The 15,154-nt window shown below is 45.9% G+C and overlaps 2 protein-coding genes across 6 annotated transcripts; both read right to left on the minus strand.

The window, feature by feature from the left end:
* Positions 1-100: 100 nt before the first annotated feature.
* Positions 101-7,587, minus strand: RNF135 (ring finger protein 135). The gene is made up of 6 exons (XM_032129289.1): positions 5,966-7,587; positions 4,999-5,085; positions 4,279-4,449; positions 2,902-3,061; positions 2,362-2,463; positions 101-1,579 (listed from the first exon to the last, which is right to left on the minus strand). The coding sequence occupies exons 1-6, from the start codon at positions 6,308-6,310 to the stop codon at positions 1,044-1,046; spliced, it is 1,401 nt and encodes a 466-aa protein (XP_031985180.1). The 5' UTR covers positions 6,311-7,587; the 3' UTR covers positions 101-1,043.
* A 100-nt stretch (positions 7,588-7,687) lies between these two features.
* ADAP2 (ArfGAP with dual PH domains 2) lies at positions 7,688-14,888 on the minus strand. 5 transcript variants are annotated; one of them, XM_032129294.1, is made up of 10 exons: positions 14,661-14,888; positions 13,456-13,586; positions 12,696-12,787; positions 12,488-12,573; positions 12,040-12,149; positions 11,242-11,388; positions 10,447-10,530; positions 9,977-10,039; positions 8,663-8,740; positions 7,688-8,045 (listed from the first exon to the last, which is right to left on the minus strand). In XM_032129294.1, exons 1-10 carry the CDS (start codon positions 14,749-14,751, stop codon positions 7,836-7,838), a joined length of 1,092 nt encoding a protein of 363 aa, XP_031985185.1. In that variant the 5' UTR covers positions 14,752-14,888; the 3' UTR covers positions 7,688-7,835. The 5 variants fall into 5 exon arrangements, with proteins under 5 accessions (XP_031985185.1, XP_031985182.1, XP_031985183.1 ...); XM_032129290.1 differs by having other exon boundaries at positions 7,841-8,045; positions 8,451-8,740; positions 14,661-14,852; XM_032129291.1 differs by lacking the exon at positions 9,977-10,039 and having other exon boundaries at positions 14,661-14,852.
* Between the last annotated feature and the right edge of the window lie 266 nt (positions 14,889-15,154).

A 15,154-nucleotide genomic window follows, 5' to 3' on the forward strand; every position in this document is an offset into this window, starting at 1 on the left:
AGTGACACCAGAGAGTAACTCTGAAGGTGAGCAGCAGTTCTGTCAATGACCTTAAAAGCCAAGGAGCTCCATTCCACTAAATGAGATAGCTGAATCGCACTTTTATTCAAAATAAACTATTTATTTTGTTAACTCTGGAATTCCACAGTCTTCCTGAAAAAGCTTTTGCTTCTTGTGAATGCTGTTTTCAGTTTGCCTGCATGAAGCAGCGGATCTCTCAGAAATCAAGCTGTCCATAGGTTTTGTAGGACCTCAGCTCTGGTCCCTTCACCCCCCCACAGGCAACTGAGAACCTCTTGCTTTGTCTCAGGCTCCCTGACAAGACCAGATGGTCCTTGCCATGACACAGTCCTGTTTGCAGGCCCTTTAAAAGAGCAGTAGTGACCACATGATTTATTAGCTGCTATAAACACACCTGAACATCTGCTTCCACAACCATTCCCATGGTCACACCACCACCAGGATTGACAACCCTTTGGGCAATACTAATATATGGCTCCAGTGAGATTATGTTCTTCTGCGACACCTCCCTGAAGTGCCAGGTCCTCAAATACAAAGCCTATTTCCTAGTTAATGCCTACCCTAAAGGGAAAGATTTTCATACCTAAAATCACTAACATTCTTACCCTCTGAGCATTCTTTAATCAATCAGATCTGTCTAAAAAAAACCTCACTTGACAGAAAGTAATGGCATCATCTGTTCTCCTGTATTTTTTATATCAATGTAGGAGAAATGAGGTCCATTCCCAACATTAGAGCTTCCTTAGTACTTTCTTTCCTATGAATATCCTGGGACTACTTAAAGCTGCTTGAGAAATCCACCTGACTCCCACAGGGGTGGTTACTGCCTTTAGCATAGGCTGGAATCACTTCAATGCAGTATGGCTAGACCAGAGCACAGCAGACAGAAGTATCAGTTGCTGATTCCCAGGAAAGCCTGGGTAGCTATGCATTCATTCCTTGGTACATTCCTATGTAAAACACTGAGGCTTTTATAGAAACTCTGCAGTCATTGGCAAAATTGTCCCTGTTCTCAACAGGCTTTATCTCCTGTTTGGCTGACTTATAGTTAAAGATCCATTTCCTTCTAGACTGTACAGCCAGAAAGCAGGGTAGAGAGGATTTGAGGTAATAATTTCAAAGGTGTGCAAAAGCATTTCTTTGTCAGCGATTGAGTAAAATGACACGGTCTTCTTTCGTAGCTCCAGGAAAACTCCAACCTTCAGTGGTTTATCCTTGTGTAATAATGTTTCTTGATCCTTATGCCATGCTGACAGCTGTTTTTTAGCACCCAGCCATTCTACACACCAGGAATGCTCAGTTCTTCCCAGTTTGTCCCTTTTACCAATCATTTCGTGAGCAACTCCAACAGCCCATCCATCACTGTCCTTGGTAATTACTTCCCAGTAGTGGCACCCAGTAGAGAAGCCCTGTGAACACATCACTTGGCTGATGCAGAATCTTTTGGGTGAATGTTCATAACTGGTCAGGTGGCTGGAAACCATCACTCTCCTGTTCTGGGCTGTGAGTGCCAAGTGCTTGTGTACTCTTGTGGGGTCAAAAGTCACATCATCTGCCCCTGGAAGACAGAAAGGAAAATATTCTCACCTGCAGGCAACAAGAAAACAGGTGCATTCCTGCTCCAGAACAGAAATGAAAACAAATGATCATACAATAAACCTGAATCAAAGTTCAAGAATCCTCAACCAAGCACTATCGACTGTATCCTGGGCATACTGAAACATATAACAGGCACAACTGTGTAAATATCCATGACAGACTCATATGCACTCCAGTGGGAAGGTGAAAGTACCTTGCACCCTACAAGATGGATTTTATTCCTAGCCACAATATTTTTTTTTAAATTACCTTTTTGTCAATAATAAATGGGATGCTCACCTTAATAAAGCTTACAGTCATCTGTTCACTGAGACAAGTTCTTACATACTTTATCAGTAAAAACATTTGTTTTCTGTGTTAAGCTACAGCTGTAGTACGGTGTGTTGACTGTAAAAATGTTTCTGTCAAAATGATGCAGAACTCAAGTAACAACAGCAAAGATCAGTGAGGTGCAGTAACTGCCTGTACACCAGCTCACACTGTAGCCAGCACAAGCTGCCACACAGCTTACACACCTCCATGAAACAGGTTTCTTATCTTTTTTTATCTTGCATCTGCAGTCAGGTACAGTGTTACATTATGTGTCAGTAACTGATTCATTCATGGCAACTCCATTGTGTTTCCATGCTTCAGTAAACAGCCACATTGCCTGCTGATGTTGGCAAGGACAGTTTTCTTCAGCAAATCCAGTCTCAGAGTGACCTGGATGTTGTTAAGAGTCCTGCTGGCCTGGATACTTACACTGAGAAAACTGCCTGGAAATGGTTGGTTCAGGACTTTCAGTTGCAGACTCTGGAGATGATGAGCAGACACTTGGCTCCTGATATGAGTCTGGAGGCTGCACTAAATACAAAAATAAGTGAAGTGTTAAGGCATTTCTTCAAAATGTACATGGGAAGTATTTAAGCTTCTAAAGGAAAACACACCTTAAATAAACCCAGCTACTGGTTCAAGTACAAAACAAGGACTTGCTTTTTTTTGATTGTATAAATTACAAAGGACGAATAAGCAAACATTTTTACCCAAAATTAACAAAACACTGTATGCTGCTGTGGTCAGACGGGAGCTGTCAGAGGAGTGAGACGGGTAAAGCAGTTGGAGCATTCTATGCAGAAAAAGCAGTTTCTGTCTTAAAAACTTTTACAGTGTTCTTTATTTTTTTGCTATCATATGTTTCTTGTTTTATTTGCACATGCATTTCATAAGCACAAAGTAATTTTTTACTCTATTTGCTAGATCCACTGCCTCTAAGAAAAAGATTTCAAAATAAGGAAAACTCACCTGATGGGAGCTGCTGAGCATAATTCTCAAAGAGTAAAATTTCCAACTTTCTCTTAAGATCTTCTACAGCACTTCTGACAACATTAAGCTTCTCATCAAGTGTAATTTTATTAATTGTTGAAGGTGAGCCTTTGTACCTCTGCCTCTCAGGTAACTTACTCTGATAATGACAAAAGGATCAAGGGAAAGATGTAAACAATAGCAGTTATTTCATCTCGCAGATCAGATTATAATGTAAAGTCCGAGTGGAAAAAGAGCAGTGATCTCTCCAAGAATCTTATTCTTTGCATCAAAAGCTTCCTTTATAGGATAGCTACCTGAGCAAACCAACCTGAAATCTTACAGAAAATAGGGAAGGATATTCTTATTAAAAAAATTTTAAAACTGTGTTTTCCCTAAGAAAACTGAGAATGCAACTAATTTTTCTTTCATATATATATATATTACAATTTTCATATTTCATTCATATGAATACACAAACTTACTCTTTTTAAACTTTCTTCTTGTTCTAAAACCCAAACCAAAAGTTTCAAAATGTATGCGTGTGAGGAAAGGGCAAACCTAGTTTGCCTAAATTTAGAAATTGTGGGAATCTACATCTGAAGTTGTTCTCTTAGTCTGTGTGTACAGTCTGTAGGAGGAAACAGCCTTTTGGAGGCTGGATTAATCTTCTTTGCAGGTGGATATCTCAAGTAGGCAGATAACTCTGAAAGTGCCCATTCCTCCTCACTGCCTGTAACGGGACGCTGGATCAGGTGAATTCCAATGTGGGCACCTGTGCCTGCATCCTGGAAGTCCAATTCTGTCTCATGGCACTGCCACACCCAGTGAGCCGCACTCTAAATTCCTGCTGGCTTACTTATATCACTTGGCACTGTTGTTTTCAACATCAAAATGGGCTCTACAGAATCTGAAGTGATTTAACTGCCTCTTTTGAGGGCCCTTGATATGTTTTCCCCGAGAAAGTTGTTACACAATATTTAATAACTCTGTGAGTTCTTTAACTTGCATCCCTATGTGTATATACAAATTCTGGAAAATAAGAAGATCATGAAGGATCTTGACTTTAGATTTGACTGAGGACTGGATTTCAGTAGTGCAGTTCCCACTTCATTCCAGTTCACCAATATCCTTGGAAAAAAATTTAGTTCTGAATTGCATCCCCAGCCTGTGCCTCTTTTAGTACTTCTCTTCCTCTGAATTTCTCACTCCAAACTCTCCCTGCTAACAGCAATGTCCATGGATTGGCACCATTGTCTCCATGAGAATAGTGCAGTGGGGACCTCAAAGGCGCTCTGTACATATTCAGCTATCCCAGACATTGAGCTTGAGAGTTTCTATTCATATTCTGCCCTGCCACTTCATTTCATCACTTACAGTTTGGCCTTTGATGTCTGTGAGCTGGTGAATAGTCTCTTCAATTTTATGCTGAGCAGCTTTTTGCTCCTGTTCAATGAACATCAGTGTGTTTCTCTCCTGTCTTTCAACATATTCCTTCATGCAACAGAAATCTTTAGTAATCTGGCTTTTGATCTGAGATGTATATTCCTGAAAGGCAGAAAATATGGAGTTCATTGTGTGGTTAGGAAAGATGTATGCAATACGAGAAGCCTACTGCCCCATCTAACATAATCTTTGACTGACCCCTGCAGACCAGAAGACTTTATTCAAAGGAATAAAATATATTTGACACTATCCTGCATTACCTGCAATGAGATTTGGGGCATGGTAAGGATCATGACTATTTTATGGCCAGTGGACTCTGCTTGACAACGCAGAAAGATCAATATTCCCTCTTATGATTTGTAATTTGCATCTGAGTGTACCAGAAACATTCAGGCTACTCCTGGAATAAGCAGAAAAATGCAACCATGCACAACTCCAGTAGCCTTTGTGCCAGCCAAGACACAAATTAGTGCAGCTGATGCCATATATTCATTCTCATCAGTAAAACTAGAATTGTGACAGAAAAGAAGGAAACAAAAAGGCAGATTCCTGCTCTGGGTTGGAAGGCAACCCTGCAGTCAATCACATCTCCGAGGGTCCAGAACAGGGGAAACAGAAGGTAACTGCAGGTGATGAATGTACAGTGTGTACCTTTGTTTTATTGAGATCTTTCCTCAAAAGGTGGACGGTCTCTGCCGTTATTTCTTCTTGCTTGGAGCTCTCCCATATCTCTTCTTCCTTCAAAGTGATACATTGGACTATTTATCTATATAACCCTCAGAGAAAGCATGACTAGGTTAAGCAGCAGGATAATAAAATTCCCTACATCACTGACATTAGTTAAGCATTGGACTGGTTGAGGAGGTGCCTAAAAGACACAATTCTGAGCAGGAGTAATCACAATGAAGTCAACATGCAAGAGTCACCGATTAATTACATGTTCAACTAGAATTGTGAGCTTCAGCTCTTAGCTTGACTGAAGAAGATACATATGTGCTAAAATAATGAAGGTAAACAGATTTTTCTTATCTCCTCCTCTGGGAGTCGTTTTAAGCAGACCTAGATCATGAACCGGTCCCATTTTGTGCCATGACGCTGGGTGGAGCTGTGGCATTGTCTAATAATGTTACGTGTCACCAGTCTCCAATGCAATGCTGATGCAATACGTAACATCCAGCACAAAGTCGTCACTTATTACTATTTTAAGTCAGCTGAATATGTACAGGTATTAGTTCTTCTAATTCAGCTATGCAGCTCTCAATGCATCAGACATTACCAATGAGCCCCAAACACTGCATTAGCTGAACCCATCTGCTCAATGTGTTACGGTGCCGTGGGATGGAACCCCGGGCTACACTGAAGATGCCATGGGATGGGAACCCGGGCTGTCCCGAGGGTGCCGCTGGGTGCTGTCCCACAATGTCGCGGGCAGGAGTCCCTGGGAGTCAGGGGATATCGCCTCGGGATGTCACCCCGGAATGTCCCGGGGTGTCGCGGGGAGGAGCCCCGAGCTGTGGCGGGATAGAGCCCCGGGATGTCGGGGGGTGAAGCTCCCGGGTGTCGGGGGATGGAGCTCTGGGATGTCGGGGATGGAACCCCGGGCTGCCTCCGGCCGTACCTTGTCCCCAGGTCCCCGCCCCACCGAGCTCTGGTCGTTGCAGGCAGCAGCTCCATAGGGTTCCGCCCCATCCTGTGTTTCCAACTTTTCCTTCGTCTCCCGCGGGATGAGGCTGAGCAGCGCGGCCAGTTCGCGGTTGGGCCGCAGGTGGCGGAGCTCGAATCTGCGCCGGCAGAGCGGGCAGGCGGCGCGGGGCCGCCCCGCGCAGTACCGGAGGATGCAACCCCGGCAGAAGCTGTGGCCGCAGCCCGTGAGCCGCACCGGCTCCGCGAAGAACTGCAGGCAGCAGGAGCACTGCAGCTCCAGGACGCGCTGGAGCCGCTCGAACTCGATGACGGCGGCCATGGCCCAGCCCGGGGCGGAGCGGAGCGGCCGGAGAGTTTCGATTTCCCCGGGCGCCTCCTCCGGTGCCGAGAACGCCCCGGGCCGCGCCTGTTCTGCCCCGCTCTGTTCCGCTCAGCTCTTCTCACGTGCCTTGGTCTCCGGATTTGGGTTGCCGGTGGAAATGGACCGTGACGCAGAACTGTCCAAGGCTCGGCCTTGACTTTTATTGAATGTTCAAAAAAGTCTCCGTTATCTCCACTATTTCGTTTCCACCGTGAATTTCCCGATTTTGTAATAGTAAGAGATGCTGACATGGGCAGTCTGCTGAGCCAGCCGGGAGAGAAGTTGCACAGCACAGCACAATGCAGATCCTGTCTGACTGAAGGTCAGGCTGCTGGAAGGACTGAACTGTTCTGAGGTCATCCCGAGCTACTCAGGTCATCTCAAAATAACAACAAATGAAGAATGACATTGTTCCTCGTACAAGTCAAAAGCTGCTTTCTGTTGATTTCAGGAGCTGCAGGATTAGGCTCTTCAACAGAATTGCTGAAGAGCTAGAATGAATAGGGTTGTGTGGGGAGAGAGCTTGGAACACAGGGAAGCTCATGGGAGCGTATCAACAAGTAAAACTACTGCAGATTGCTCAGAGCTGAATGATGAGCTGGCTGAGAAAAGCAGAATGATGATCCAACTCAAAACAATTCCTTTGCACTATTGGGGGGTGGGTGGGGAGAAAGAACCATTAGTGTCACTAATTCCTGCAAGTACTGGCACTTCTCATTTCTGCAAAAGAGAACTATTTCGAGTATCTCAAGACCAACTGGCAATTGTCAGCAAAAGGTGGAAGCCTCACCAGAAACTTGGTCTACAAGACTTCCTCTTGATTTGCAAACTAAGGCTATCTGGAAAGAAGAATTAAATGTGTGAATGATTCGCTGCTTGGTAAAACCAGATCTCAGATTTGGTCTTGAGGCATGGAAACACACAGTGCTCTGTGTCAGCCAGTGCAAGTCTCCATCAGTTCCTGCACACAGTGGTACCTGATGAGAAGGCTCCCCTCCAACACTGAACACCAGTCCTCCTTCATGGAGTGTTTTCAAGCAAGTCACTGAAGAAAACACTTTTAAAACTTGTTTCTGCCTTTCAGTGTTCAGTCGAATCAAGCTCATTAAGCTTCATTTGTTCTTAGGTGAGAAAGGTCAGCGTATGTTCATCCTGTACCCTCAATGTGTTCACTGGGGCACTGGGTGGGGTCGTGCTATGGAAAAAATTCACTGGATGTTGGATTTGCCACTCATATAAAAGCCAAAGAGTAGAGACTGTTGAAAGCAAGGTGCTAGGAGCATCTGTGTGATTCCTTTAGAGGAGTGATTCCATTACAGTATCCTCCACAACTTAAACCTGGCTTGTATTTTTTCAATTGCGCCAGAAATGTAGTGCCATAAGAGACATTCACCCCACTCTGTTGAGAACAACCCTGTCCCTGTGTGGCCAGAAGCTGCAGCCAGGTGGAATGTAGCAGCCTGACTGCTCCTCCCTGTGGACATCAGAGCTGGGTGATGACTCCGTTCAAGGCATCCATCCACTCCCTCTGCTTCCTGTCGTTCTCACAGAGAAACACAAACTCTCTGACTGGTGTGACCAGAGTGATCGCTGGTTTTGTCTTTTTCACACAGACTCGCTCGGGCAAATCATCTCGTACTTCATATCCCTCATCCCTCCTTCCGATGAAAACCTGGCCCTGTGCAAATGCATCCTGGAGAGAAGGAAGCAGAAGACAGCCATTAATCGGTGGACAGTGGAGCTCCAGCAGACCAGACGGTGCTCTATCCTTTGACATAGAACAGGATCGGGGGAGGCATGGAGGGGAACTGATGACATGGACTGGTGACAGCAGCAGGGAACACACAAAGGGGTATTTTGCACTCACAGGCATTCTCAAAAAGAGGAGGCAGGGCCCCACCCTTACAGAGCTGGTTGGTGGGTGTTCAGACGAGGCAGGGAAGGACATTCCCATAGCTAAAGCTGTGCTAGGAAGCCGGATACTGGGGCTGTCAAGCCCCTGATACTGGAATATTGCGCATCTTGGCTAAGGTTACAGACACAGAGGCACTAGTGCTGGGGGAGAGGGGGCATGAACACCACAGGCAGTAGCAGTTACTTTTAAAAGACTTGGATCTTCCTCACAGCCTCTGTATGGGCCAGAGTTCCCAACCAGCTCAGCTTCAGAGACATCCACTGGCAAGGGAGATGGGCTCTTGAGGCTGGGCCCACTCCAGTTTGGCACAGCCACTGGAAAAGGTGGATGAGAACAGACCCTTCCTCCCCACCTGCTTCATGAAGGGGCTGTGGAACAAAGAACACTCCTCTTACCAGTGGATTTTTAAAGTATATCAGGTTCCTTTCTTGAGAATCCAAGCAGAACCAGCGTACCTTAAAGGCCTCCTTCTGCTGCGAGGAAATGGTAGAAATTCTTTAAAGACCAAGTCTCAAAGTGGAGTTTGTTCTATTCAAATGCCAGGACTGATTAAATGACTTGAAGCTGGAGTTCAGTTTCCTTCATCCCTGTAACTGGTAACAGGTGAGTGACTGCTGTGTGCAGCCCTCAGCTCTCTTCTCCCTGGGCTCAAACTACAGATTTACATTCAATGACAATCCTTTGGGCAGGGAAGTAATCAAACTAACAGGATTAAGGAAGTTGCATGAAATGGATTGAAAGCACTGCACAGAACAACCCCTGAGCCAGTGGTGATAGTGAAGAGAGTGTGCAATCAATTCCAATGAATCCAAAACAATCTGATCAGGGAGGCTGTCCCTAGAATTTTGGGTGTACAATACTAGTTGGTTTTTTTTAAGTGCTAATTCCATCAGCTACACTTATCTGACCATTCCTGAGCTATTAATTGCTCCATGCTGAACTGAAGAGGCCTCTTCTAGGGCTCACCTCAGTTTAAGCAGAATTTAGGCCTCAGGAGAAAAATATAAAATCTTTCATGCTCTGTGCAAGTACCTGAGGAAGAGGTGCTGGAACACTGGCACAAGCTGGGCCAAAACCCAGCATATTCAATATCAGCATTGCACCACTGAACTTTATAATGGGACTTGGCTCATGGCTCACTCAAAGGAGAGCAAGGCACAGAAGTGGCTGTGTTCAAAAAAGACCTCAGATCTTTATCTCCTCCTTCAGCAGTGTCAAAAACCTCACTCTTCTGTTCCCAGAGTACTGGCCCAAACACTTCCTACAATAAAACAAACCAACCGATTGGCTTCACTGTAGAGAAATTTGCTCAAACGACACTTTGCTGCTTTAAGTAGATGTGACTTAAGTGCAACTGACTCTTAAGTGAAACAGAGAAGTAGGAGGGGTCAGCACGGAATGTTCTGCTGTGGCAGGAGCTGCAGTTAGCAGATACAGCAATCCATGTGGGGTTGTGTAACAGCACTTTGCATGTCCATTAACAGCTAATCCATCTTGCTTACTCTTCAAGGATTCTTCTTCCCGATCTTATTTTCCACACAAAATAAAACATGATCCCAAAGAGCATGACAGGCTTGAATATAATGTCTTCTATCAATCCAGGAAGCAGAGAGTCACTGAGCAAATCTTTTATGAGTCAGCATCATTGAACTACTAAATATTCTCTATCTGGAATGATCCTGTTTGTGTAATGCCAAGCATGCACTTACTTTTGGTCCTGTTTTCTTCATATAGCCTTCTCTGACAAAATTTCTTGTGATCCTGGGTATGAGCTAGGAGAACACAAACACAAAAAAGTCTGTGTCTGTCCCAACTGAAACCAGGACAGGTTGCCTCATCCAAGATTGCACTTCTGTTCTGTTTCTGTCAAAGTTAATCACCATCAATTGCGGCTTTTGGGGTCTGGGGTTTTTTTGGCTGCTCGGTAAAAGGAAGTCTGAAGTAAGAAGGAACATAACATTTTTCACAGATTACACTTTATAAGGATCACATGGAGACTTTTAGGCCTTAAATGCTGACTAAGTTTTTGCCTGTTATTCAGTGTGGCCTTTCCTTCTACCTCTTCTGTCCATTCCCTGGACCCAAGTGCTGCTTTTTGAGCACCTGACTCTCAGTAGTGAGAAAATGTTTTCCCATGATATGTTTGCCTAGACTGCTTCAAGCCCTGTTCAGTTCTCACCTCGGCCTCAGGGACATTTGGGAAGGTTGTTCTGAGATAATGGTAACGTGCAGCCCGAATAGCATTGAACCAGTCAACAATCTCCTGGGAAAACAGCAAACACAAATACAAAAATTAACAAGAAGCGTAAGAGCACTGCTTCTCCAAAATGCCCTTCTCCTTCCTTGTGACCTCTTTGTAAAGAGGTACTTTCTCCCCAAGGGGCAGAGAGAGTCAGTGATTTGTCCCAGACACCTGAAAAACACTGACCCTTGAAAAGAATTTAAGAATGGCCCTCCTGGGAGGTCCTAGACATGCTCAGCATGGACAATCACCCAAGTTTGTATACACTTTTACAGGCTTTTTCAGTTGATTCAGTTATGGGTTGTTTAAAAACCTCTGCACCTGGAAAGACATGAGAACTCTGTTGAAGGAAGAAACAGAAGTCTAACAATATCTACAGAGATATTTTTTAAAATTACATTATTGGCTTGGAAATAATATAGAACAATACTCTCTATGCATGTCAAGAATTTAACCATGAAATTGTGTAAAACCAGAGGCAGTTACCTTACAGAGGTTTACATCCATGCACCACTTAAGAGTATCCAAAGGGTGAGATTGAATATATGCCCCAACAGAAAAGGAGCAAGATGCTACTGTTAGGAGTATCAAATTCTGCAACTTCCTATATTCTACAAGTCTTAGTGATGCCAAATAAAACCAGATCTTGTGGACACAGTAACTCTTCCAAAATACGGATCAAACATCTAAGCATCTTGATTCTGCTTACTCCAGAATCTCCATGATATTCACCTTTCCACTTTCGTGATAAACAAAAAGGTTCCTTGTTTGACCATCTGTGGTGTATGTGATCTGCAGCCCATGAATGTGTCCTATTTTGTCCACCTGGAACATTGCATTCAGAGATTCAACGCTGATAACGGCTTTTGGACCTTTGGACTGTGAAATAAAAGCATCACTGTATTAAAGTGCTCTCAGGGAATGTCCTGCAGGACAGATCAGTGGTATGAGATGTAGATCCCTACTGAAGAGAAAGCAGACATCCTAAAGTATCTGAATATTGGATATACCTGAAACATAAAGCCTTAATTACATGCAACATAAAACCACTTACAAAGATTCCTTGACAAATGCTGGGTCACTATTTAAGAGGGCTGGGTCTGCACGGCAAGGTATAGATCTATCTCCAGCCCTGTAGTTAGAGAACAATTAGCTACAGTATCTCACAGAAAGGAGACATGTTGAGGACCCTGCTGCAGGAGCTGATGAGAAGATATTTTGGTAATGTAAGAGGTAACAACCACCAGCGGATCTCTTCTTTGTCTTGCTATTCAACTGCCAGTATCCATTTCCTTTGTTCACTAAGCAAAAGGAGGCTGCAGGGTTGAGATAAAGGATGAGGAAAAGAGCTACATCCAAAATTGTCCAATATACCACATATGTTAATGGGGAAACATGGACTCCTCTAAGCATAGGCTGGCTGCAAAACTAGAGACAAAGCTACTTGTTCTGGGTTTTGCCCACAAAGAGCAAGTTCTGAGGGTAGGTGTTGACCTGCTATCTATGGCCAGCTCTGGCTGAGGAACTCACTTCTTTGGTGAAGTACTTCATCACCCCTTCCCTTGCTGATAGGAGAAATTGCCTCTTCTGGAACTGTCTGCGTCCTTTCCGAAGTTTCCAGAGGCATCCTTCACGGCTGCCTGCAGACCAGACAGATAATTGTCAGGGAACGATAGCACAAGGGCGGGACTGTTTAGCTAAGGGTGATGTGGCACAGTTTCAAGTCTCTTCTCCATCTGAGAATTTTCACCTCATAAGAAAAAATCAGTGGAGAACTAGAGAATGGTAAGATCTGAATATACCCATGCACTCATGTAAGTGCCTTTTCTTAGAGTTCCTTCTCAAAGCTAGACTCAATGCAGTGACTGCACATCCAGCAGCTCAAATGTGACAAGCCAACCTCAGAGATCTCCAAAGCTGCAAACAGAATATTGTGCTGTTGGCCTTGAGGCTGAGACCTCCCTGACAATCCTTTTACCTGCAGAACAAGGATCTTGGCAGACTTGGGTGTCAAGAAATTCCCCACGTTCATATTTAGCTCTAATCCACTGCTCTCTTAAAACCCTGAAAGAGGAAAACATGGATAAAGCTAATCTGTCTCTACTCTAGTTTCACCAGCCAGCCAGGGAGACCTGTAAGGGAAGCAGATGTAAAGGTCTGCAGCAGTGAATACACCATCAACTTACAAGCAGTCACAGGACTTGGGGATGTAATAGTATGGAGGCACCTTCGCCTCATATTTAGCTTTGGCCCAGAGATTCCCATGATTCTTCATAAACTGAAATACAAAATAAACTACAGTTAGGTGTGCCACTATAAATCAACACCATGTCAAGAACATAAAATGAGATGTGTATCGAAGGAAGCACTGCACTTTTGCTGAGTCTCACCATAACTCAGCGTGTACTTATATACATTTATAAATTCCCTTTAGCATTATAGTTTGCTATTTTTAGGTGGATGCACCTTTTTCAGTATTTACAGTTCTGAATCATGTGTGAAGAAATACAAAACTGTGGTTGTTGATGAAAAGAACAAAAGAAAATTAGGAGAAAATTTATGGTCTCCCTATTCCTTCATCTCCTCCCAGATATTAACTGTGAATGTATTATTAACACAGTTCAACTGAACAATGAGAGGCTGAACCAATATTTAAGAAGAGTATGTTGCTTTCTGAATTGAACATACTACCTGGAAATACCTGTGAGCTTCTAAACCACAGTGAGAAGTTACTGTGTATATAAAAATACACATCACAGACAGTTAGGAACATGGTCACCTATCAGTGTAATTTGACTGAGCAGGTCATAAAAAAACCCCTGAAGTTACCCATGGAGTTAACTTGGCTCTGTGTAGCTCTGTTGCTCTGTCCATGGTGGATGGCACAGGAATTACATGGCAGAGGAGGTTATGAAATGTGGAGAATTACTGCTTTTTCCTCTGTACCTCTATTAAATTGCTCTCCCAAAAGTCAAGGCGAAGGGATTTGACTCTGCTGATTTCAGGAAGATTGCGATGAATTCCAGAGCAATTCAAACAAATGAATATTCCAAGTTTGTAAGAAGCCCACTCTGGATCTGGATAAAACCACAAAGAATTAATTAATACACAGGAAAAGGTACAGCCACTGGCAAGGGTGAAAAACCACATCTGATGCACAGCCCAGGCTTCATACCTTATAAATACCTCGAACCCCACCCCACTGTTTACGGCTGTCACTTCACTGTGTTCAGGGGAACGACAACTGCTTTCCCCAGTGAACGATGGCCCCTGCATTTGTACATTCTTTTACTGACTATTTGCTTTAAAATTAATGTGACTGTGCAGACAGGTGAGTGGTGATGGAAAAGCTCAGCTAATTATTAGGTCTGCATGAAAAGCTGCTGTTGCTGAATTAACAAGGGAAGGAAGGTGCCGAAAGTGTGCACTACAGAGAGTACAACAGAATACAGCCATCTACAGCGAGGACTCTGTCCGCTGCCCGTGAAGGCTCGTGCTCTTGCCTGCTGCTACATCCCCTGAAACAGCTTTGACAAGTGCATCCCTATAGGCATTGACTGCTCTGGGCAAGACCATTTCCTTGGATTGTGCCACCGTCCACTTCTCCCTGTCACACTAAGCAGAAGCTACTTGACGCCTTCTTCAGCTCCTGCTGGCTCCCGACTGACCCACCCGAACGCTCACTGGCGCCAGCACGGCGCGGGGTCTCCGGCGGGTTTTCCTTGGTGCCTTTCTCTGCCCCAACCCTTGCGCAGAGACATTCCCCGAGCTGGAAATCCACCCCACGCACCCTCCTCCTCCCACCTGCAGCCTCATGCCCTGTCCACAAATAACCCGGGGAAGCACCCGGTGCTGAGGCCGTTTCCTGCCCCCTGCTGCGGTCCCCTGGCCCCGCGGGGCTCCCCGAGAGCCGTGTCCCGGCGCGGGCAGCGCCCCGGGACCGTCCCGCTGCCGCCCTGAGCGACACGGAGCGAGGGGCGCGGCCGACCCCCCGCAGGGACCGAGCGGACACAGCGGCGGGCCGGGACGAGCAGCACCCAGACAGCACCACAGCCTGAGGGGGGGCCGGCCCCTCGTCACCGCCGCTGTTCGCTCGGAAGCCGGTCCGGGGGCCGAGGGGCGCGGGGCCCCGCCCGGCGGAGCTCCCTTACCTGGGTTTCCGCAATCGGCGCAGCGATCGTTACCGGTCCCGGCCGCCCTCTGCAGCTCCAGCAGCAGCGCCTTGTTGTGGTCGCGGTCCATCGCCCCCGGTGCCCGACGCGGAGTCTGCTGGAGGCTCGGCCCCGCCTGGAAATGAGGAACCGGAGCGGCCCCGGCGCCCGGGGCGCCCCGTCCCCTCTCGCGCCCCGGGCCGGGCAGGCGCTGCTGGGCCGGGCAGGCGCTGCTGGGCCGCCTCCTACAGGCGGTTCGGGGGGTGCGGCTGCCCTGGCTTGGCCCGCGCCCCGCGGGCACCCGCCCGCCGACCCCGTCCTGTCCCGGTCCCCCGCCCGCGTCAGCTTTCCCGCAACGAGTCAGAAGTTCCTGCGCTGAAAGTTCATTACTAGGTGGCTTGTGCCCAGGAGGGCTCGTCCCCGCAGCTCCAAGTTTGTCTCAACCTCATTTCTCTAAAAAAATTAATTTACAAAGCTTGCTGGATAACAGAACA

This window comes from Corvus moneduloides, chromosome 19, assembly GCF_009650955.1.
Source record: "Corvus moneduloides isolate bCorMon1 chromosome 19, bCorMon1.pri, whole genome shotgun sequence".
Lineage (NCBI taxonomy): Eukaryota > Metazoa > Chordata > Aves > Passeriformes > Corvidae > Corvus > Corvus moneduloides.

Coding starts and splice junctions, on each gene's coding strand:
- RNF135 (XM_032129289.1), bottom strand. CDS start 6,310: ATGGCCGCCGTCATCGAGTTCGAGCGGCTCCAGCGCGTCCTGGAGCTG. Junction 3,062..4,278: donor CAGACATCAAAGGCCAAACT/GTAAGTGATGAA, acceptor TGTCATTATCAG/AGTAAGTTACCTGAGAGGCA. Junction 2,464..2,901: donor TGCTCAGCAGCTCCCATCAG/GTGAGTTTTCCT, acceptor TTTTGTATTTAG/TGCAGCCTCCAGACTCATAT.
- ADAP2 (XM_032129294.1), bottom strand. CDS start 14,751: ATGGACCGCGACCACAACAAGGCGCTGCTGCTGGAGCTGCAGAGGGCG. Junction 12,788..13,455: donor GGGAGAGCAATTTAATAGAG/GTACAGAGGAAA, acceptor TTTGTATTTCAG/TTTATGAAGAATCATGGGAA. Junction 10,040..10,446: donor CAAATGTCCCTGAGGCCGAG/GTGAGAACTGAA, acceptor GTGTTCTCCTAG/CTCATACCCAGGATCACAAG.